The following is a 23,214-nucleotide window of genomic DNA, read 5'->3' on the forward strand; positions in this document are numbered from 1 at the left end:
TCACTTATCTCTGTTTCATTAAGATCTCTTCCTGGGGTTGTATCATTTTCCTTCACTTGGAATATACTCTGTTCATTTTCCTTGACTCTCTGGGCTGGTCACTAGGCATTAGATGAAACAGCTACCCCTTCCAGTCTTGATGTAGTGGTCTTATGTAGAAGATGAACTTTATCTTTCAATCCTGCCCTAGCTCTTGGTTGTCTCTCAAACTTTTATGATCATCCAAGCACACTTCTTTGGCCCTAGTGGCTCCCGGTAGTTCAAGGTGTGCCAAAAACTGTCAGTAACCCAAAGGGGAGGATCTCAGCAGCCAGATGTAGGCTGATTAAGAGCTGGATCTTCAGGGAGAGGAGGGGGCGGAGCAAGATGGCGGAGGAGTAGGAGACCTGGATTTCGTCTGGTCTCAGGAATTCAGCTGAATAGGGATCAAACCATTCTGAACACCTACAAACTCAACAGGAGACCTAAGAAGAGAGTAGCAACAACTCTCTGAATGGAGAAGCGACCACTTACTGGAAGGTAGAACATGCGGAGAAGTAAATCGGAGGCAATATTCGGGAGGATAGACGGCGGGGGAGGGGGCCTCCGTCGGCCGCTTCTGGCAGGCGACAGAGCCGCAAAGCACAAAATCGGAACTTTTAGAAGCCGGCACCGCGGAGGGACATCGCTCCAGTGGCTAAGCGGGGGGTGGAACACTCGCGGGACAGTGTGGAACACTCGCAGGACAGTGTGGTCTCAGGACCCTCGAGGGTCACAGAAAGACCGGGGGTGCCTGAGTGCAGCAGAGCTCCCAGGTATTGGAGCGGGGAAGCCGGCTGCAGAGACGGAGCCGAGGCGCGGGCTCTCAGCTCCGGGTGGCCATAAACTGTGATCTGCGGCCCAGTCGGGCCACTGCTCCTCCAGCAGGGACCCAACAAGCGGCAGAGCCGGGGAGACTCCCCTCCATCCCCCGGGAGGAGCGGCGCAGAAGCGCATCGCAGCGATCTTCTGGGTTTGGAGACTCCACACAGGGTCGAGTGCCACAGATAGAAACGCTCGGTCACAGGCCAGGTGAGCACGCAGTGCGACCGGAGACCAGGGAGACCGGAGTGATTGCTTTTCTCTGGAGGCAAACAGAGAAGCAGGGTCCCGAGTTCTCAGCTCCTCCAAGTGGAGATTGGGAGGCCACCATTTTCACCCTGGTCCTCCAAAGCTGTACCAGAGCTTGGAGGGAACAAAAGCTCCTGAGAGCAAACCCTAGCAGCTTGCTTAGCCCGGACCGACAAGGGAGGGGCAATTCCGCCTCCGGCAAAGACATTTGGGAACCACGGCAACAGGCCCGTCCCCCAGAAGATCAGCACAAACAGCCAGCAAGCCAGGACCAAGTTTACCCATCAAGGAGAGCAGGAGAACTCCAGCGCTAGGGAAATACTGCACATAGAATTCATGGCTTTTTTTACCATGATTCATTAGTTTTTCAAAGTTAATTTTTTTAACTTTTTTTAATTTTTTTCCCTTTTTCAACCATCTTATCAATCCCTTTTTTTAAAAAAACATTTTTTATTTTTCATTTTTAGAGTCATATTTTATCCTTCAGAGTAGTTACCCTTATTTTTGGCATATATATATAAATTGTTCTCTCTTTAAAACTTTGAGATACAGTTTCTTCTAACAGATCAAAATATACCCTAAATCACTAGTGTATGGCTTTGTTCTAGTCTCCTGCCTCATCACATTCTCTACCTTTTTTTTCTTTCGTTTTTCTTTTTCGTTTCTTTTTTTTAATCTTTTCTTTTTTCAAACAATTTCTTATCTTATCAATCCCTTTTATAAAATCTTTTATAATTTTCATCTTTACAGTCATATTCCATCCCTTCATTGTATCAACCCTTATTTTGTACATATGTAAGTCTTTCTTCCTTTAAAATTTTAGGAGGCACTTTTTTCTAACACACCAAAATACGCCCAAAATCTAGTGTGTGGCACTGATCTATGCATTACCTGATCATATTGTTTTTTTTGTATTGTTCTGTTTTTGTTTTTATCTTTTTCTTTTTGTTTTTTTTTCTTTCTCTTTCTTTTTTCTTTCTTTCCCTTTCTTTTCCCCTGGTTACAGGTCTTTTCTGATTTGTTTAGAGTATATTTGCTGGGGACGTTGTTAACCTGTTAGCATTTTGTTCTCTCATTCATCTATTCTCCTCTGGACAAAATGACAAGACGAAAAAAATCACCTCAGCAAAAAGAACAAGAGATAGTACCGTCAGCCAGGGACCTACTCAATACGGACATTAGTACGATGTCAGACCTAGAGTTCAGAATCATGACTTTAAAGATACTAGCTGGGCTTGAAAAAAGCGTGGAAGTTATTAGAGAAACCCTTTCTGGAGAAATAAAAGAACTAAAATCTAACCAAGTCGAAATCAAAAAGGCTATTAATGGGGTGCAATCAAAACTGGGGGCACTAACTGCTAGGATAAATGAGGCAGAAGAGAGAATCAGCGATATAAAAGACCAAATGATGGAAAATAAAGAGGCTGAGAAAAAGAGAGAGAAACAACTACAGGATCACAAGGGCAGAATTCGAGAGATAAGCAATACGATAAGATGAAACAACATTAGAATAATTGGGATCCCAGAAGAAGAAGAAAGAGAGAGAGGGGCAGAAGGTATACTGGAGCAAATTATAGAGAGAACTTCCCTAATGTGAGGAAGGAAACAGGCATCAAAATCCATGAGGCACAGAGAACCCCTCTCAAAATCATTAAAAATAAGTCAACACCCCGACATCTAATAGTAAAACTTACAACTCCTGAAAGCAGCTCGGGAGAAGAGATATGTAACCTACAATGGTAGAAATATTAGATTGGCAACAGACCTATCCACAGAGACCTGGCAGGCCAGAAAGAACTGGCATGATGTCTTCAGAGCACTAAACGAGAAAAATATGCAGCCAAGAATACTATATCCAGCTAGGCTCTCACTGAAAATTGAAGGAGAGATAAAAAGCTTCCGGGACAAACAAAACTAAAGGAATTTGCAAACACGAAACCAGCCCTCCAAGAAATATTGAAAGGGGTCCTCTAAGCAAAGAGAGCCTAAAAGCAGCACAGATCAAAAAGGAACAGAGACAATATACAGTAACAGTCACCTTACAGGCAATACAATGGCACTAAATTCATACCTTTCAATAATTACCCTGAATGTAAATGGGCTAAATGCCCCAATCAAAAGACACAGGCTATCAGATAGGATTAAAAAACAAGACCCATCAATATGCTGTCTGCAAGAAACTCATTTTAGACCCAAAGACACCCTCAGACTGAAAGTGAGGGGGTGGAAAACCATTTACCATGCTAACGGACACCAAAAGAAAACTGGGGTGGCAATCCTTATATCAGAAAACTTAGATTTTAAAACAAAGACTGTAATAAGAGATGAGGAAGGACACTATATCCTACTTAAAGGGTCTATCCAACAAAAAGATCTAGCAATTGTAAATATCTATGCCCCGAACATGGGAGCAGCCAATTATATAAGGCAATTAATAACAAAGGGAAGGAACACATTGACAGCAATACAATAACAGTAGGGGACTTTAACACCCCCTTGACTGAAATGGACAGATCATCTAAGCAAAAGATCAACAAGGAAATAAAGACTTTAAATGAAACACTGGACCAAACGGACTTCACAGACATATTCAGAACATTCCATCCCAAAGCAACAGAAGACACATTCTTCTCTACTGCCCATGGAACATTCTCCAGAATTGATCACATCCTAGGTCACAAATCAGGTCTCAACCGGTACCAAAAGACTGGGATGATTCCCTGCCTATTTTCAGACCACAGTGCTTTGAAACTAGAACTCAATCACAAGAGGAAAGTCGGAAAGAACTCAAATACATGGAGGCTAAAGAGCACATCCTACTAAAGAATGAATGGGTCAACCAGGAAATTAAAGAAGAATTTAAAAAATTCATGGAAACCAATGAAAAAGAAAACACAACTGTTCAAAATCTTTGGGATACAGCAAAGGCAGTCCTGAGAAGAAAGTATATAGCAATACAAGCCTTTCTCAAGAAACAAGAAAGGTCTCAAATACACAACCTAACCCTACCCCTAAAGGAGCTGGAGAAAGAACAGCAAGTAAGCCTAAACCCAGCAGGAGAAGAGAAATAATAAAGATCAGAGCAGAAATCAATGAAATAGAAACCAAAAGAACAGTAGAACAGATCAACAAAACTAGGAGCTGGTTCTTTGAAAGAATTAACAAGATTGATAAACCCCTGGCCAGACTTACCAAAAAGAAAAGAGAAATGACCCAAATCAAAAAAATCATAAATGAAAGAGGAGAGATCACAACCAACACCAAAGTGATACCAACAATTATAAGAACATATTATGAGCAACTCTATGCCAGCAAATTAGATAACCTGGAAGAAATGGGTGCATTCCTAGAGATGTATCAACTACCAAAATTGAACCAGGAAGAAATACAAAACCTGAACAGACCTATAACCACTAAGGAAATTCAAGCAGTCATCAAAAATCTCCCAACAAACAAAAGCCCCAGGCCAGATGGCTTCCCAGGGGAATTCTATCAGACATTTAAAGAAGAATTAATACCTATTGTCCTGAAACTGTTCCAAAAAATAGAAATGGAAGGAAAACTTCCAAACTTGTTTTATGAGGCCAGCATTACCTTGATCCCCAAACCAAAGACCCCATCAAAAAGGAGAATTACAGACCAATATCCTTGATGAACATGGATGCAAAAATTCTCACCAAAATACTAGCCAATAGGATCCAACAATACATTAAAAGGATTATTCACCATGACCAAGTGGGATTTATCCCTGGGCTGCAAGGCTGGTTCAACATCCGCAAATCAATCAACGTGATACAATACATTAACAAAAGAAAGAACAAGACTCATATGATCCTCTCAATAGATGTAGAAAAAGCATTTGACAAAGTACAGCATCCTTTCTTGATCAAAACTCTTCAGAGTATAGGGATAGAGGGTACCTACCTCAATATCATAAAAGTCATCTATGAAAAACCTACAGCCAATATCATTCTCAATGGGGAAAAGCTGAGAGCCTTTCCCCTAAGGTCAGGAACGCGGCAGGGATGTCCACTATCACCACTGCTATTCAACATAGTATTAGAAGTCCTAGTTACAGCAATCAGACAACAAAAAGAAATCAAAGGCATCCAAATCGGCAAAGAGGAAGTCAAACTCTCACTCTTTGCAGATGATATGATACTGTATGTGGAAAACCCAAAAGACTCCACCCCAAAACTGCTAGAACTCATCCAGGAATTCAGTAAAGTAGCAGGATATAAAATCAATGCACAGAAATCAGTGGCATTCCTATACACCAACAACAAGACAGAAGAGAGACAAATCAAGGAGTTGATCCCATTTACAACTGCACCCAAAACCATAAGATACCTAGGAATAAATCTAACCAAAGAGGCAAAGGATCTGTACTCAGAAAACTATAAAGTACTCATGAAAGAAATGGAAGAAGACACAAAGAAATGGAAAAACGTTCCATGCTCATGGATTGGAAGAACAAACATTGTGAAGATGTCGATGCTACCTAGAGCAATCTACACATTCAATGCAATCCCCATCCAAATACCATCCACTTTTTTCAAAGAAATGGAACAAATAATCCTAAAATTTGTATGGAACCAGAAGAGACCCCGAATAGCCAGAGGAATCTTGAAAAAGAAAAGCAAAGCAGGCGGCATCACAATTCCATACTTCCAGCTCTATTACAAAGCTGTCATCATCAAGACAGTATGGTACTGGCACAAAAACAGACACATAGATCAATGGAACAGAATCGAGAGCCCAGAAATGGACCCTCAACTCTATGGTCAACTCATCTTTGACAAAGCAGGAAAGAATGTCCAATGGAAAAAAGACAGTCTCTTCAACAAATGGTGTTGGGAAAATTGGACAGCCCCATGCAGAAGAATGAAACTGGACCATATCCTTGCACCACACAGAAAAATAGACTCCAAATGGTTCAAAGACCTAAGTGTGAGACAGGAATCCATCAACATCCTAAAGGAGAACACAGGTAGCAACCTCTTCGACCTCAGCCGCAGCAACTTCTTCCTAGAAACATCGCCACAAGCAAGGGAAGCAAGGGCAAAAATGAACTATTGGGATTTCATCAAGATAAAAAGCTTTTGCACAGCAAAAGAAACAGTCCACAAAACCAAAAGACAGCCGACAGAATGGGAGAAAATAATTGCCAATGACATATCAGACAAAGGGCTAGTATCCAAAATCTATAAAGAACTTATCAAACTCAACACCCAAAGAACAAATAATCCAATCAAGAAATGGGCAGAAGACATGAACAGACATTTTTCCAAAGAAGACATCCAAATGGCCAACAGACACATGAAAAAGTGCTCAACATCACTCGGCATCAGGGAAATCCAAATCAAAACCTCAATGAGATACCACCTCACACCGGTCAGAATGGCTAAAATGAACAAGTCAGGAAACGATAGATGCTGGCGGGGATGCGGAGAAAGGGGAACCCTCCTACACTGTTGGTGGGAATGCAAGCTGGTGCAACCACTCTGGAAAACAGTATGGAGATTCCTCAAACAGTTGAAAATAGAGCTAGCATACGATCCAGCAATTGCGCTACTGGGTATTTACCACAAAGATACAAATGTAGGGATCTGAAGGGGTACGTGCACCCCAATGTTTATAGCAGTAATGTCCACAATATCCAAACTGTGGAAAGAGCCAAGATGTCCATCGACAGATGAATGGATAAAGAAGATGTGGTATAATGGAATATTATGCAGCCATCAAAAGGAATGAGATCTTGTCATTTGCAACGATGTGGATGGAACTGGAGGGTGTTATACTGAGTGAAATAAGTCAATCAGAGAAAGACATGTATCATATGACCTCACTGATATGAGGAATTCTTAATCTCAAGAAACAAACTGAGGGTTGCTGGAGTGATGGAGTTGGGAGGGATGGGGTGGCTGGGTGATAGACATTGGGGAGGGTATGTGCTATGGTGAGCACTGTGAATTGTGCAAGACTGTTGAATCACAGATCTGTACTTCCAAAACAAATAATGCAACATATTTAAAAAAAAAAGAAAAAGAAGAAGATAGCAGGAGGGGAAGAATGAAGGGGAGTAAGTTGGAGGGGGAGATGAACTACGAGAGACGATGGACTCTCAAAAACAAACTGAGGGTTCTAGAGGGGAGGGGGGTGGGGGGATGGGTTATCCTGGTGATGGGTATTAAAGAGGGCACATTCTGCGTGGAGCACTGGGTGTTATGCACAAACAATGAATCATGGAACACTACATCAAGAACTAATGATGTAATGTATAGTGATTAACATAACAATAAAAAATTTTTTAAAAAGAGCTGGATCTTCAGGCAGCAGCTATCGAAGTGAGTAAATATCTCTCTTTCACGAAAAGATTGGGGATTGGTATATCTGTCTGCACTGGGGTGACAGCCACTTAAGAACTGTTTCTTTGCTACCTTCCCACTGAACCCATGAACACAAGCCCTGCTGGCCACCAGAGCCAGGCTATCATCATACATGTCCCTGTACAACAACCACAAAAGCTGGGCTGCCAGATGTGTGCACAAGCTCCTTTCATGGATCCACCAGTGATATGGCACAATGCAGAGAGTAAGTGTGAAGATGGCACCCATCAGCCTCCCCATTCTCTGGAGAGTAATGCAGTTTGCTCCTTGATTTGTGTTAAAAAAAAAAAAAAAAAAGCCTGCCCCCTCAGACTGCAGTACTATAATATGCAAACAGGCCTCTTTCACAAAAAGTCTAGGCATTGCTGTCTGCTGCCTCTGTCCATGCCCTGGAGGATTGCTGGTTAAAAACTGTTTCTGTTTGTTACAGTCCTGTGTACTCATGAATGCAAGCCATGCTGGCCACAAGAGCCAGGCAATCAAGGGGCATCCCTGGTCAGTTGCTGCAAAAACCTTGGTGCCAGATGTGTGCGTGAGCTCCCTTCTGAGATAGTGAAGACCTGGTGCAGGGCAGAGGATGAGCAGGAAGATAGTGCCTGCTAGCCTCTGTGGTCTCTGGAGACTACTGCAGTTGGCCCCTAGATAGGTCTTAAATTAGAAGCCTGCCCCCCAGACTGAAGCTTTTAAGAGGGACTCTTTCATGGAAAGACTGGGTACATTTCAGTCTGCTACCTGTGTGCTTGGTCCTGGGGGATTAGCTACAGTGAGTCAACAAAAGCCCTTCAAGAGCTGCCTCTGAGTTCACTATAGCCTTGTGGGTCTCATGAACACAAGCCCTATTTTCTTTTAAAGCAGGATGTTTTGGGGGCACATCCCTCAAATGGAAGTCTTAGAAGTTGGGGCACCAGATGTGGGATCCAAAACCTTTTCTTTTCAGGAAGAAGCTGGGAGTTGTTCCTTCCCTCCCAGGTATGTTGCTAACCAGGAGTTAGTTTTTATGGTAAGACTGTTTCTCAGCCTCTCCTAATCTTTTTTGATGAATTTTATCTCATTTACCAATGAGTAGGAGTCACTCAGCTTGTTTCCGTATTTCTTTCAAAGGGAATGTTTCCATATGTGGCTGTAGACTTGGTGTGTCCATGAGAATAGCTGAGTTGAGCCCCCTATGTCACCATCTCAAACCGGTAAACTACATGCCAATTCTAATCCTCATAAATTAGGTAAATACTGCACAGAGGAAAAACTGCATATATAGTTCTGTCTGAGATATTGAGGCATACACACATACACACGCACACACGCACAAATGCATATTTGTATATATACTCTCCATATATGTATGTATATAGAGAATGGTTCTCAGACAGCAAGACTGCTTTAATACTTAAAACATTTTTCCATAGACTAATTCTAGAGTCTTTATTCTTTCTCCCTAACACACTGCCTTTTAGGAAGAATACTTATAAATCAACAAACTTTCAAACAAAGTAAAATAAAACAAAAAACTTTAACTGGTATGTTTCATACATTGTTGGGGGAATTTTAAATGGTAAACCACTTCGAATAACCATTAGGCACTTTCTTAAACAGTTAATACATTACCTTATGACCCAGCAATTCCACTTCTAAGTATTTATTCAAGAGAAATAAAAACCTTCATAAAATGAATATCCACAAAAAGATTTATATAAGAATGTTAATATCAGCTTTATCCATAAACAAATGAACAAACTGTGATGTATTTGTACAATAGACTACTACTCAGTAGTAAAAAGGAATGCATTTTTGATTCATGCCTCAACATGGATAAATCTCAAAAATATTATGTTGAGCGAGAACAGGAAATAAGAAAAACATGTATGCTATATGATTCCATATACATGATATTCTAAAGTAGGAAAATCTTATCTATGGTAACAGAAATGAGAATAGCAAGTGCTTCTAGAGACTGGAGAAATGACAGGAAAGGACATGAGGAAGCCTTTTAAAGTGAGAGGAATGTTCTATATCTTAACTGGAGTTATTATTTCATGAATATACTTTTATTGACATTTATAAAACTGTACTATTAAGATCTGTGCATTTTATCTTATGGAGTATACCTCAACAACAAGAAAGGGTAGTATAAGAAAAAAAAACTAATGAAAGACAGGTCTCCCCAACCTTATTTCACTTCATGCCTTCATTTAATCATTCAAAAATATTTACTGAGCATCAACTGTGTTCTAGGTTCAGGAGATACAGTGAATAAAAATATTGAAAATGTTGCTCTCATTACACATGCATTGTAAGGGGGCGATACAGACAATAAACAAGGTTTAAGTATTTTAAATACACACATTTAAGATAATGATAAATTAAGGATTACAGCAAGGAAGGGGGATATGAAACATTGGGAAGGGATTGAAATTTCTGATAAGAGTGCCCAAGTAAGACCAACATTAAGAAGATAACTTTGAGGGACGCCTGGGTGGCTCAGTCGGTTAAGCATCTGCCTTCAGTTCAGGTCATGATCCCAGCGTCCTGGATCGAGCACCATGTCGGGCCCCCTCAGTGGGGAGCCTGCTTGTCCCTCTCCCTCTGCCTCCCCTATGCTCTCTCTCTCTCTCTCAAATAAATAATCTTTAAAAAAAAAAAAAGGTAACTTTGGGGCTTGTATCTATGACTTGATTCTGGAATATGACTGAATGTGGCATTATGACAATTCTGAACCTAGGCCTTTATGAGTTTCTGCTTGCCCTCTTATATCTGTATTCATCACAGATGTGAACCCAGATAATCACTGGGTTATCTGTAGTCCCTTAAGAGGATGACAGAATGAATATGCATGTAACATTTCTGAGCTCCAACCTGCTCAGGAGATAGTCCAATAAGACCTCAAACATGAAGCAGAGCCACCCACACAAACAGCCTAGATCAGACAACTCACAGCAAATGCCTGAATAAAAGTAAATAATTGTTTTAAGCCACTGAATTTAGGGTGGTTTGCTGTTCAACGACAGCATCAGTTTGGAATGAAATACTATTTAGGATTTACATTTTAAAAAAATACTCTAGTAGGCCACCTGGCTGGCTCAGTCGGAAGAGCTTACAACTCTTTTTTGTTATGTTAATCACCATACATTACATCATTAGTTTTTGATGTAGTGTTCCATGATTCATTGTTTGAATATAACACCCAGTGCTCCATTCAGTACGTCCCCTCTCTAATACAGCTCTTGATCTCAGGGTCATGAATTCAAGCCCCATGCTGAGGCTAGATCTACTTACGTAAATAAACTTTAAAAAAAAATAAAATAAAAATAAAAAATGACTGAAGCAGTACTATACAATTATAAAAAGGAATGAGCAACTGTTCTATACATTACAATGAAGAGACTTCCAGAATATACCCTTGAATGAAAAAAAAAAAAAGCTGTAGAAAAGGTGGTGTACGATACTATCATTTATTTAAGACTGATAGGAATATAAAAATATAAACATACTCACTTTTACTTTTTTCAATGGGAAAATAAAGGACTTTTTAATGTTAAAATAAGGAGGAAAAGGGAAAAGAAGTTAGAATTCTTTGACTACGATTCGTAGATTTCACTTTGTAACCATGTAAATATTTAACAACAAAAGATGTTTAAAGGATTCTCAAAGATAGAGTAACAGTGGCTAGCAACAGTGACTCTGGGTATGGAGCCTGCTTAAGAATTTTCCTTCTCCCAGGCACCTGGGTGGCTCAGTTGGTTGGGCGACTGCCTTCAGCTCAGGTCATGATCCTGGAGTCCCGGAATCGAGTCCCGCATCGGGCTCCCTGCTCAGCGGGGAGTCTGCTTCTCCCTCTGACCCTCCCCCCTCTCATGTGCTCTCTCTCTCTCTTTCTCACTCTCTCAAATACATAAAATCTTTAAAAAAAAAAAAAAGGAATTTTCCTTCTCCCTCTCCCTCTGCTCTTCCGCCCCCAACAAAAAAAACAAAAACAAACAAACAAAAAAAGCCATTTATTTAAGCCTTTGGTATTGCTTAGTTGTGCTGAGAGCTTCCTACCAATCTCACTGAAGCCAACTTTTCAAATCTCCCAGTGGATTTCATTTTAGAGTCTACCATCCCAAGTACACAGACCGTCCCACTTACATTACAAATGGTTCTAATATAATAGTTTATATTTCACTTTTCCCTATTCAAGCAAAGATGAATAGCCAGTTTCCAAATACCTACTGATACTAATGCACCCACCAAACAACTAAAAAATTACATCATCATTAGTAGCCTTGAAGCCTTCAGAGTGCTACTTCCTAATCACTTTCCTTTTTCCACTAAGTTAACTATTACCCTGAATTTTACCTTATTATCTTGCTTTTCTTAAGAAAAATCTCTTCCCATGAATGGGTAAAACCACCATGAAACTTATATATGAACTAATAATATTTAGAAAATACAAGACTTATTATTCACTTATTCATTATATTTATTAAGCACCGATTCTATTCCAGGCTTAAGAAGCTCATAGTTTGGTCAGAGAAACATAACAGGAGTGATGGGAGGAAGGAAGAGGTAGAGAAGAAGAGATAAAACAGGGAAAGAGCAGTCATGCTAGGAAACTAAAATTAATTCACTTTTATTAAAACACAGATTTTTAATTAAGAATTGTGGGAAATGAAAGAAGAGTAATAGATGAGTTGTCTTCACATTATGAGAAAAATCAGATATATCCAAGGGATACTCAAAAGCAGAGCACTTAGAGGACTGGAGCACAACACAGAGCAGACTATTACTGTCAGTGCTACAATGGTAAGGACAATTTGATTTCAAGAAGGTCATCAACTTCAGAAAGAGGAGAGAGGCCTTGAGCAGCAACATGACAAGTCTCTATCACAGCATGGGGGCAGCATAGTAGACAAAAGTATTATCACTCCTACATCAGGTTTACCTGGGATGCTTATTAAAATACTGGTTTTTAGACTCTGCCTTGTACTACTGAATCAGACTTTCTGGAAGTAGGGCTCTAGTTTACTAACCACCTCAGGTGATTCTTATACCAATTAAAGTTTGAGAACCACCAGTACAATGAAAACAGAGCATTGCCTACCTCCTAATCCCCAGCTGGCTATTTTCAGGTAAGCCACTTAAACTCAGTGCAAAAGTTTTCCCGTTGTTAAAAAGAACTACTGGGGTACCTGGCTGGCTCAGTCATAAAGCATGCAACTCTTGATCTCAGGGTCATGAGTTCAAGCCCACGTTGGGCATAGAGGCTTGCTTACTTACCTATATACATACATACACACATACATACCTAAAAAAGTAAAAATGAAAATCAAGGCTACTGAATTATACTATTTTAAATTTTATCAAGCATTGCTTTTCTGTTATTATTCTTTTTAACATCATTAGTCTGAGTAGAACCTACATAGATGCTTTTATTGACAATGTATGTGTACTAAGAAAAATAAAGCATGTCTCTACTATTTCCCAAAATAAGCTGCCATATGATTCTGTACTAATGTAATCTACTCACAAATTGGTCAATGCAAATAAATGCCAAACAGTACCACAGTGCAGATGCACACACATTTTATCACACAGCAGTTTGATATTAGGAAATACTAACAATCACTGACCCAGTTTCAGTTTCTTAAATGACTTTTCTTTGAAAGTTTTTCTTAAAACTTTAAATTTTTCTTTAAAAAAAATCTCAAAATGTAGAAGCTCCACCAAAATTGAATTGTATCAATTCAATATCTATCTTTCACACAAACATCTCCTTCATATAAGTTGTACATGCATTCAATTCACAAAAATGAACCAGGCACTATTATTAAGTTGGGGAACTCAAGTCTTGAAAATCCTTTATTATTATGACACTGCATTTTTAAGGTATTTCTAAAAATACTTATAAATATGCTTCTACCGCCTAGTATAGCACTTATCATAGTATTACAATTGCTGGTTTATGTGCCTCTACCCCCCACTAAACTGTAAATGCCAAAAATGCACAGATCACTGACCATCATGGTCAGTGTTGTAACCCCTATGCATAGCAAATTGCCCAGCACATACTAAATCAGTCAATTAATAGTTGTTGAAAGGATAAATGGATGGACGAATTTCATAGAAATACACTTCTTATGCACTCACTGTTCAAGTATTTTAGACACATTAATTCATAACCCTCTCAACATCCTCACAAAATTAAGTACTACTGAGGAAACAAGCTCAAAGAGATCAAACAGCTTTACCAAATTGCTCAGCTACTCAGTAGCAGAACCAGAATTTGAATCTAGAGCCAGAACATCAAAGTGATCAATCTTTCCACTACAACCCTGCAAATTTCGTCAAGATGTTAACATAAAAAAGGAAGAGTACTTGTACCACAGTCTTAGGAAGGCTTGGGTTGTTCCCGAGTTTCATCAAGAAGAATAAACTGTCAGCAGCAAAAGTATCAATCAAACTAATCACATTAATATAACTTAAGTTCTAACAAAAGGGTACACCAAATATAAGGAAAGAAGATTCAGAAAGTAAGAATTTGTCCATTACTGACCAAAAAAGTTACTATAAAGATATCTTAAAGATACTAAAAGATAGTATTCATGGAACTAATTGCATGAATATCTCAACACTAGAAATAAAGCAAGAATAATTCCCTAGACTTAGCATAGCCTGGGTAAGCCATCCTCTAAACCACTCAAGGTACTTTGTTCTGCTCTGCTTCCTTACTTACCAATCCATATTCTGATAACCAAACTGGTTTCTCAGATATCCTAATACCAGGAAGAGAATGTATGAATAACGATTACAAGTACTGTGGTCAATGTAAAAGTGTCTATCCTGTTGTAAATTAATATTCCAGTTAACAAATCTGCCTCCTGTGAAGCTGTTATTTCGAACCAATTCCCCAGAACATTATCACTGATGGGTAACAGATAAAGAACAAATAATATTTAAGTCTGCAGGGCAAAGAACCAAACCACAGAATTGGGATAAATTGGCCAATCTCTCTCATTACTTGAGTCACATTTCACAAAAATACCCAAACCTTGCATTTACAACTATGATTCAATTTTAGCAAAATCTTAAAGTTAGATCTTCTTCTCCATTCACTTTCAAGTATGCCAAACGGAATTTTGCTTATGATACCACAGGCATAAAAATAAGTATACAAAATTATACAGGCCAATAAAAAGCACTTTTTGATATAAGCAAAATTTCCCCCTAAATAAGCAAATGATAATAAGCAGAGTCAATTACTGCTAGTCTCGAACTGTCCACTATCAATTTTTCACACTTAGCCCACAAACTGCTTTTCCAAAATTACTAAAATTAGGGCTTCAAAACAAAAAGTCTGAGAGATTTACTTAGGATTTAATCACATTCCATTTTGATATGTGAGAGAAAAAGCCAAAAGGTAACTTGGATTTTAAGCCTTTAAGGCTTAAAGTCCCTCATATATGAAGTCCTGTAAAAACACAATTCTTCCTTTTCTCTTCTTTTATGATTCTGTCTATAACAATCATTTTGCATTTAATTCTACTCTGCCTTATACTATCATGTGCCTCATTGTGCTATTTATGAAAATCTGGAGGGCCCTCAAACATAATGCCAGTTTTCTACAAAATAACATTTAGTAAATTCTAGGCTTCTACAGGTTAGAAAGCTAAACACATTAGTAAAAAATAAAACAGCATAATTTTTGGCAGTCTTACAATATAAAAATTACACTTCAGGATCAGCCAGGGCACAAGACCTCAGAAAACACAACAAGCCCTAAGATAAAATAAAATGGCAAGACACAGACTGAAAGAAAATATTCATAATACATTATTATCAGATGACCTTCAAAAGCATTCAGTTGAGTGAAAGAAGTCAGATTAAGACTGTATGCTATATGATCTTTTATATGAGGTCCAGTAACAAGCAAGCCAATATATAGTGACAGAAATCAGACCTGTGATTTTCCAGGAAGCATGGGGATTGATTAGAAGACACCTTGAGGGGGGCACCTGGGTGGCTCAGTTAAGCGTCCAACTCTTGATTTCGACTCAAGTCATGATCTCAGGGTCCTGAGATCAAGCACCACATCAGGCTCCATGCTCAGTGGGAAGTCTGCTTAAGATTCTCTCTCTTCCTCTCCCTCTGCCACTCCCCCTGCTCGTGCACCCACTCTCTCTCAAAATAAATAAATCTTAAAAAAAGGAAAAAAAGACAACAACTTGAGGGAACCTTTCTGGAGCAATAAAAATGTACTCTATCTTTATTGGGGGAATGGAATACTACTCAGCAATTTTTTAAACTACATATCTATGAAAATATGGATGAAACACAAAAGAATTATGTTGAGGGAAAGAAATCCGATAAAAGGCAAAACTAATTTACAATGGTAGAAATCAGGACAGTGATTCCCTATGAGGCATGGGGACTGACTGGAGGAAACATGAGGGAATCTTTCTGGAGCAATCGGAATATTCTCTATCTTTGTTAGGGTGATGGTTAAAGGGGTATATACAGCTATAAAAACACCAAATTGCTTAAGATAAGTGCATGCCACTGAATGTGAATTTCACATAAATTAACATTTTTAAGTTATAAACATCCAAAGAAATGGACTTTTACTTACTAAAAAAGCAGAGTAATAAAATTATGAACTAAGAGAGACTTGATTTCCCTAATGATTTTCATACTTTGCCAAAATGTACTTATATACCCAACATGGTTTACCACTGCATCTAATTCCTCAATAAAAAATATACAGTGAAAAGGCAAAATAAAGAAATATTCAGATAAACAAAAGCTGAGAAAACTTCTCACCAATGGACCTTTCTTGCATACAAGAAATAGTAAAAAGTTTTTCATGCTGAAGGGAAGTGATATCAGATGGAAACTTTAATGTACACAGATTGCCAAAAATGGCAAATATGTGGGTAAATACATGACACTTCTTGTTTCTTAGATTCTTTAAAAGACAATTAACTCTTTAAAGCAAAAATAATGGCAATAAATTATGAGGTTTAAACAAGTAGAATACATGAGAAGAATAAAACAAAGACTGGGACAGAATAAATAGAAGTATACCCTTATAAAGTTCTTACACTATTATACATAAAGTGGTATATAATTCAAGACACACTGTGGTAAAATAAGCCATTTATATTTTAATCTCTAGAAAAACAAGGAAAAAAAAGCAAAAAGGTATGGCCAAGATGATCTCAGATTTATCTAAGCTAAAACTACATTTCTAAAAATTTCTTCCCTGAGTGGTTTCAGGTCAGGAGTGGCCATAATTTTAAAAAAATCTGTGCAAGATTTAGAAGGCAGATGAGAAGCAGCAGGCTTAACCACCCTCAAAAAGTCTAGACAGGGCACACGGTGCTATTGTAGCTCATTCAGGGTATCACTGATCTACTGACTTACCTCACTGATATGGAGCAGGAGATAGGTTCATAATTTCTCCAGATCTGGACTAATTTTCCTCACAAATATAAATGCAAAAGTCCAAGAATATATGTATATATGTGTATGTATATAATAATACATGTTTATAATATATATGTATTATAAAAAGGATAAACACATCATGACCAATGACCAAGTGGGGTTTCTTCCAGCAATGCAAATGATTTAACATCAGGAAATCAGTGTAACTGACCATAATAACAAAATAATGGAAAGATTCTATACGACTAAGTTGGAAAAGCATGTGACTCTTTTTTTTTTTTTTATTCATGAGAGGCAGAGAGAGAGAGAGAGGCAGAGGGAGAAGCAAGCTCCCAAGGAGCAGGGAGCCCGATGCGGGACTTGATCCCAGGACCCTGGGATCGTGACCTGAGCCGAAGGCAGACGCTTAACCATCTGAGCCACCCAGGCGCCCAAAGCATGTGACTCTTGATCTCAGGGTCATGAGTTCAAGCCCTACGCTGGTTGCAGAGATTACTAAAAATAAATAAATAAACTTAAAAAATATATTATCTGACAATATTTAACGCTCACTTGTAATAAAAAAATTTTAGCAAACTAGGAACAAAAGAAAATTCCTCAACTTGATGAAAGAAATCTATAAAAAACCTACACTAACACTATACTTAATAGTGAAAGACCAAAACTTTCTTCCTAAGATTGGGAACAAAGGTAAGGATGTTTGCTATCACTACTTCTATTCAGCATATATGGGAGATCCTACCTAACCGATGTGATAAAGCAAAAAAAAGGCTGTAAGTGCTAAAGAAGATATCTTTTATCACAGATAAATGACTATATAGAACATCCTCTGCATTCTTTAAAAAGAAAAACCTCTTACATTGATAAATTAATAAGGTCACAAAATAAAAAATAAGCACATGAAAAAGTCTACCACATCCTCAAAAAATTAAACATAATACTGTCATTTGATCCAACAATTCCACTTTTGGGTATACCCAAAAGAACTGAAAGCAAAACTTGAATAGTTATTTGTACATTCATGTTCACAGATGCACTGTTCACAATAGTCAAAAGGTGGAAATCACCCAAATGTCCACTGACAGATGAATGGATAAACAAAATGTGGTATATGCAAACAACAGATTATTCAGTCTTAAGAAGGCAGGAAATTCTGACATATGCTTGTAACATGGATAAACCTTGAGGTCATTATACTAAGTAATATAAGCCAGACACAAAAGGACAAATATTACATGATTCCACTTATATGAGGTACCTAGAACAGTCAGATCCATTAGAAATAGAAAGTAGAATGGTGGTTGCCAGGGACTAGAAGAAGAGGGGTATGAAGAGTTAATGTTTAACTGGTATAGAATTTTAATTCAAGAAAATGGAAAAATTTGGGGCACCTGGGTAGCTCAGCCAGTTAAGCATCTGCCTTCAGCTCAGGGTCCTGGGATCAAGCCCCATGTCGGGGTCCCTGCTCAGCAGGGATTCTGATTCTCTCTCTCTCTCCCTCTGCCCCCCCCACACGTGCTTGCTTTCTAATAAATATTTTTAAAAAATGTAAAAATTCTAGAAAGATGGTGGTGATGGTGCACAATGTGATTGTACTTAATGCCACTGAATTCTATACTTACAAATGGTTTTAAAAAATTATGTATATTTAACCACAAATTTTTTTAAAAAGCCTATTGTATGGTTTCCTGCATGTAATGTTTAAAAGCAGGCAAAACTAATATATATGTTAGATTCAAAGTACTGGGGTTATCCCAGAGCATGAGGGGATAATGACTAGAAGCAGCCTTCTGAAGTTGTACTTATATTGTTTTCTTAACCTGAGCGTTGGTTTCATGGGTGTATTCATTTTGTGCAAGTTCATGAATCTTTTATGATTTGTATTCTTTGCTATGTGAGTATATACCACAACATTTTGTTTGTTTTTTGTTTGCTTCAATTAATGACAGATAGTTGTGATATTGCTGAGGTGAGGATCTAGATCATGATCACAGCTAGACTGGTTTCAGGAGCAAGTCACCTGTCTAGTAAGTGAGCCCTGCTGAGAGTACAACATCACTTTACAGTGCACATTTATTGCATGCTATTTGTCTTTGGCACATACAGTACAATTTTTCTGAAATGATAAAAATACTGTTTCTAGGTAGCAGCTGCGTTGCTGGTCTCTCTGAACTATCCAATTCCATCCTTGTTGCCGTGGCAACACCCGCACTCACCGCTGCCATGACTGGGCAGATGACACTTCGTGGCACCCTCAAGGACCACAATGGCTGGGTGACTCAGATCACAACCACTCCCCAGTTCCCGGACATGATACTGTCCGCCTCTCAAGATAAGACCATCATCATGTGGAAGCTGACAAGGGATGAGACTAACTATGGCATCCCGCAGCGTGCTCTTCGGAGTCATTCCCACTTTGTCAGTGACGTGGTCATCTCTTCAGATGGCCAATTTGCCCTCTCGGGCTCCTGGGATGGAACTCTTCGTCTTTGGGATCTCACAACGGGTACCACCACACGCAGATTTGTAGGACATACCAAGGATGTGCTGCGTATGGCCTTCTCCTCCGACAACTGGCAAATTGTTTCTGGCTCCCGAGATAAAACTATCAAGTTGTGGAATACTCTGGGTGTATGCAAATATGCTGTCCAGGATGAGAGCCATTCGGAGTGGGTATCTTGTGTCCGATTTTCACCCAATAGCAGCAATCCCATTATTGTGTCCTGTGGCTGGGACAAGCTGGTCAAGGTATGGAACTTGGCAAACTGCAAGCTGAAGACCAATCACATCGGCCACATGGGCTACCTGAACACTGTAAATGTCTCTCCAGATGGATCCCTCTGCGCTTCTGGAGGGAAGGATGGCCAAGCCATGCTGTGGGATCTCAACGAAGGCAAGCACCTTTATACACTTGATGGTGGGGACATCATCAATGCCCTGTGCTTCAGTCCTAACCAATACTGGCTCTGTGCTGCCACGGGCCCCAGCATCAAGATCTGGGACCTAGAAGGCAAGATCACTGTAGATGAACTAAAGCAAGAAGTTATCAGTACCAGCCGCAAGGCAGAGCCACCCCAGTGTACCTCTCAGGCCTGGTCTGCTGATGGCCAGACTCTGTTTGCCAGCTACACAGACAACCTGGTGCATGTGTGGCAGGTAACCATTGGCATCCGCTAGAAATATGGCAGAGCTCTAGGAATAAAACATTGGTTTTCTGACTTAAAAAAAAAAAAAATACTGTTTCTATTCCAAAAATAGTCTCAAAAGGAAAGTCAACTTCTGTTAATGACAGAAGTAAACAAAATGAAGAGGTCCAACAAAGTAATTTGGAAGTCTGTTAAGTATATAAAGAAAAGAATGTCAAGGATATATATAGACGTGTTAAAAAGATTTTTCTACACCTCAAAGCATTCCCAAGGCCCAGTTGCTTATAGTCTTAGTTGCATTAATTATTTAGAATAAAAATATTATGCATTTAAAAAAACTGGTCAGGTGTTCTCAATTTAAAAGCTGTGAAGGCAAAAAAAATTAGGCTTTTATTTTTACTTTGATCAAAACAAGGAACGTTTAACACCATTATTAAACAATACTCTCAATAATATCCTCATATATATCTAAAACTAATATAGTTCTCAAAACACAAAAAAGTTATTTCACTGTTCATATAATTTATATGCAGGAAAGCAGAAAATGTGTGCCCAAAAGTGCTATTAAGTTCTGACTTGAGTTAACAGTATATAAACTATCCTGGACATTAAAAAATTATACTGGAGCATGAATTCTGCATGTCTTATGAGTGTATGTGAAATAAAAAAATTTATTGAGTTGATAAAGGTATATGGATCAATATCCCTCCAAAAAGAGAAAAAATTCTGGTAAATTTTACACACTATTTGGTAAATTTTACACACATCTTTTAACAACAAAAACTAGAGAACAGATTTCATTTTAAGAGCTTATGTTCTTTCTCCTTTATAACCACAAGAGGGAGCAAACATTTAACACATCTTCATGGGAATTTCATTACATACTAATTTTTACACAAGACTTTTAGGGGACAAAAAACGGGGAAAAAAAAAACCTACCAAAAGTATTTGAGTATTTGCCATGTGCTAAGCAGTGTCTGGAAATACTATGGGTAAAACACATAGCTCCTGCTCCCAGGCATCATAGTACTTCACACAACAAAGTACATCTACAGTTTTGTAAAATTCTTTAAAAACATGAACAAATCATACTTGGCTTTTTTATAGCATTACTGTAAATTGTAAAGTGTAAGTCTGACCAGAAACCACAAATATGATGGAAAAGACTAAACAAATATCAGTAATTTATAGTCTACAACTCTAAGAGGCAAATAACACACATTATGCTGTTTATTATATAAAGAATTCACTGTAGGCTCTACAATGCCAGTATCTTTTTCTGAATGGACTCAAATAATCTAAGCTATTTTGCCTTTTTTCATTTACCTTAATCAAAATGTAAGTAAATTAACAATGACTTAGGGAATTTGGGGCTGTAGTTTACAAAGTATTTCAGGAGAGGGGCATCTTTAAAATGTACTGATGGGGGCACCTGGCTGGCTCAGTGGGCAACTCTTGATCTCGGGGTTGTAGGCTCAAGCTCCATGTCGAGTATAGTAGAGATTACTTAAAAATAAAATATTTTAAAAAATAAAATATAGTGATGAACAATAAAATCTTAATGCCAACACCGAAAATTTACAATCAAAGCCTATTAATAATGCTGTGACTTTAGGAAAAATAATAATCATCTTGCAAGGCTATTACAAGGACTGATAATAATGCAGGTAAATGCCTAACATAAGAGCTCATATGTTAACTGCAATTTATAGATGAGAAAATAAAAGAAGGCTACATGTTTTGCCCAGGATTAGAAAGTGGAAAAGTAGCAAGCCAGAACTTCTTTATTTCTACTTAATAACTCCTTATCTTTTTTTTTATTATATGACTATACATTAGTTTTTGATGTGGCGATCCATGATCCATTGTTTTCATATAACACCCAGTGCTCCATGCAGTACATGCCCTCCTTAATACCCATTCCCCCCACCCCCCTCCCCAGCCCCCACCCCTTCCCCTCTAAAACCCTGTTTGTTTCTCAGAGTCCATGGTCTCTCATGGTTCATCTCTCCCTCCAATTCCCCCACTTCATTCTTCCCTTCCTTCTCCTAATGTCCTCCATGCTATTCCTTATGTTCCACAAATAAGTGAAACCATATGATAATTGACTTTCTCTGCTTGACTTATTTCACTTAGCATAATCTCCCCCAGTCCCATCCATGTTGATGTAAAAGTTGGGTATTCATCCTTTCTGATGAATGAGTAATATTCCATTGTATATATGGACCACATCTTCTTTATCCATTCATCTGTTGAAGGGCATCTCGGCTCTTTCCACAGTTGGGCTATTACGGACATTGCGGCTATGAACATTGGGGTGCATATGGCCTTTCTTTTCACTACATCTGTGTCTTTGGGGTAAATACCTAGGAATGCAATTGCTGGGTCACTAGGTAACTCTATTTTTAATTTTTTTTTAAAGATTTTATTTATTTATTGAGAGAGAGAGAGAGAATGGTAGAGAGCATGAGAGAGAGGAAGGTCAGAGGGAGAAGCAGACCCCCTGCTGAGCAGGGAGCCCGATGCGGGACTCGATCCCGGGACTCCAGGATCATGACCTGAGCCGAAGGCAGTCGCTTAACCAACTGAGCCACCCAGGCGCCCCTATTTTTAATTTTTTGAGGCACCTCCACATTGTTTTCCAAAGTGCACAGAAATCAGTTGCTTTCTTATACACTAACAATGCAACTGTAGAAAGAGAAATTAGAGGAACGATTCCATTTACAATAGCACCAAAAATCATAAAATACTCCTTTATCTTTAGGTCTACTTGGTCTGATATTAATTAATCACACCAGCTTTGTTATGATCAGTGTCTACATGGTATAGCTTTTCTCATCCTTACATTTCCAACCTAACTGGGTCTTTATATTTCAAATGTCCCTCCTGTAAACAATATAGATCAGTTTTTATTTTTATCCAATCTGACAGTCTCTATTTTTTTCCTTTTGCCTTTCCTTAAACAATTTTAATTACAAATAGGGAGGGGTGAGGGAAGCAGGTAAAGAGAGTACAGGCTGGTTCCTAGAAAGTGGTGGCTGAGTCCAAGTCACACTCTTGGAAATATCAGTGGGTGATGTGGGGGTGAGTTCAGGGACCTTTGCTGATGGCAGTCCCTACCTTTTGATTACTGTTTAGTCTATTTACATTTAATGTAATTACTAATATGA

The 23,214-nt window shown here is 38.6% G+C and overlaps 2 protein-coding genes across 6 annotated transcripts in view; one reads left to right on the forward strand and one right to left on the reverse strand.

Annotated features, from left to right (window-relative positions):
* FAF1 (Fas associated factor 1) overlaps positions 1 to 23,214 on the reverse strand; it is a 489,041-nt gene that overhangs the window by 442,351 nt on the left and 23,476 nt on the right. The window lies entirely within an intron of this gene.
* Positions 19,040 to 20,117, forward strand: LOC113939218 (receptor of activated protein C kinase 1-like). Its single transcript, XM_035727301.1, has one exon. The coding sequence runs from the start codon at positions 19,122 to 19,124 to the stop codon at positions 20,073 to 20,075; it is 954 nt and encodes a 317-aa protein (XP_035583194.1). The 5' UTR covers positions 19,040 to 19,121; the 3' UTR covers positions 20,076 to 20,117.

Source organism: Zalophus californianus, chromosome 4 (assembly GCF_009762305.2).
Source record: "Zalophus californianus isolate mZalCal1 chromosome 4, mZalCal1.pri.v2, whole genome shotgun sequence".
Taxonomy (NCBI): Eukaryota; Metazoa; Chordata; class Mammalia; order Carnivora; family Otariidae; genus Zalophus; species Zalophus californianus.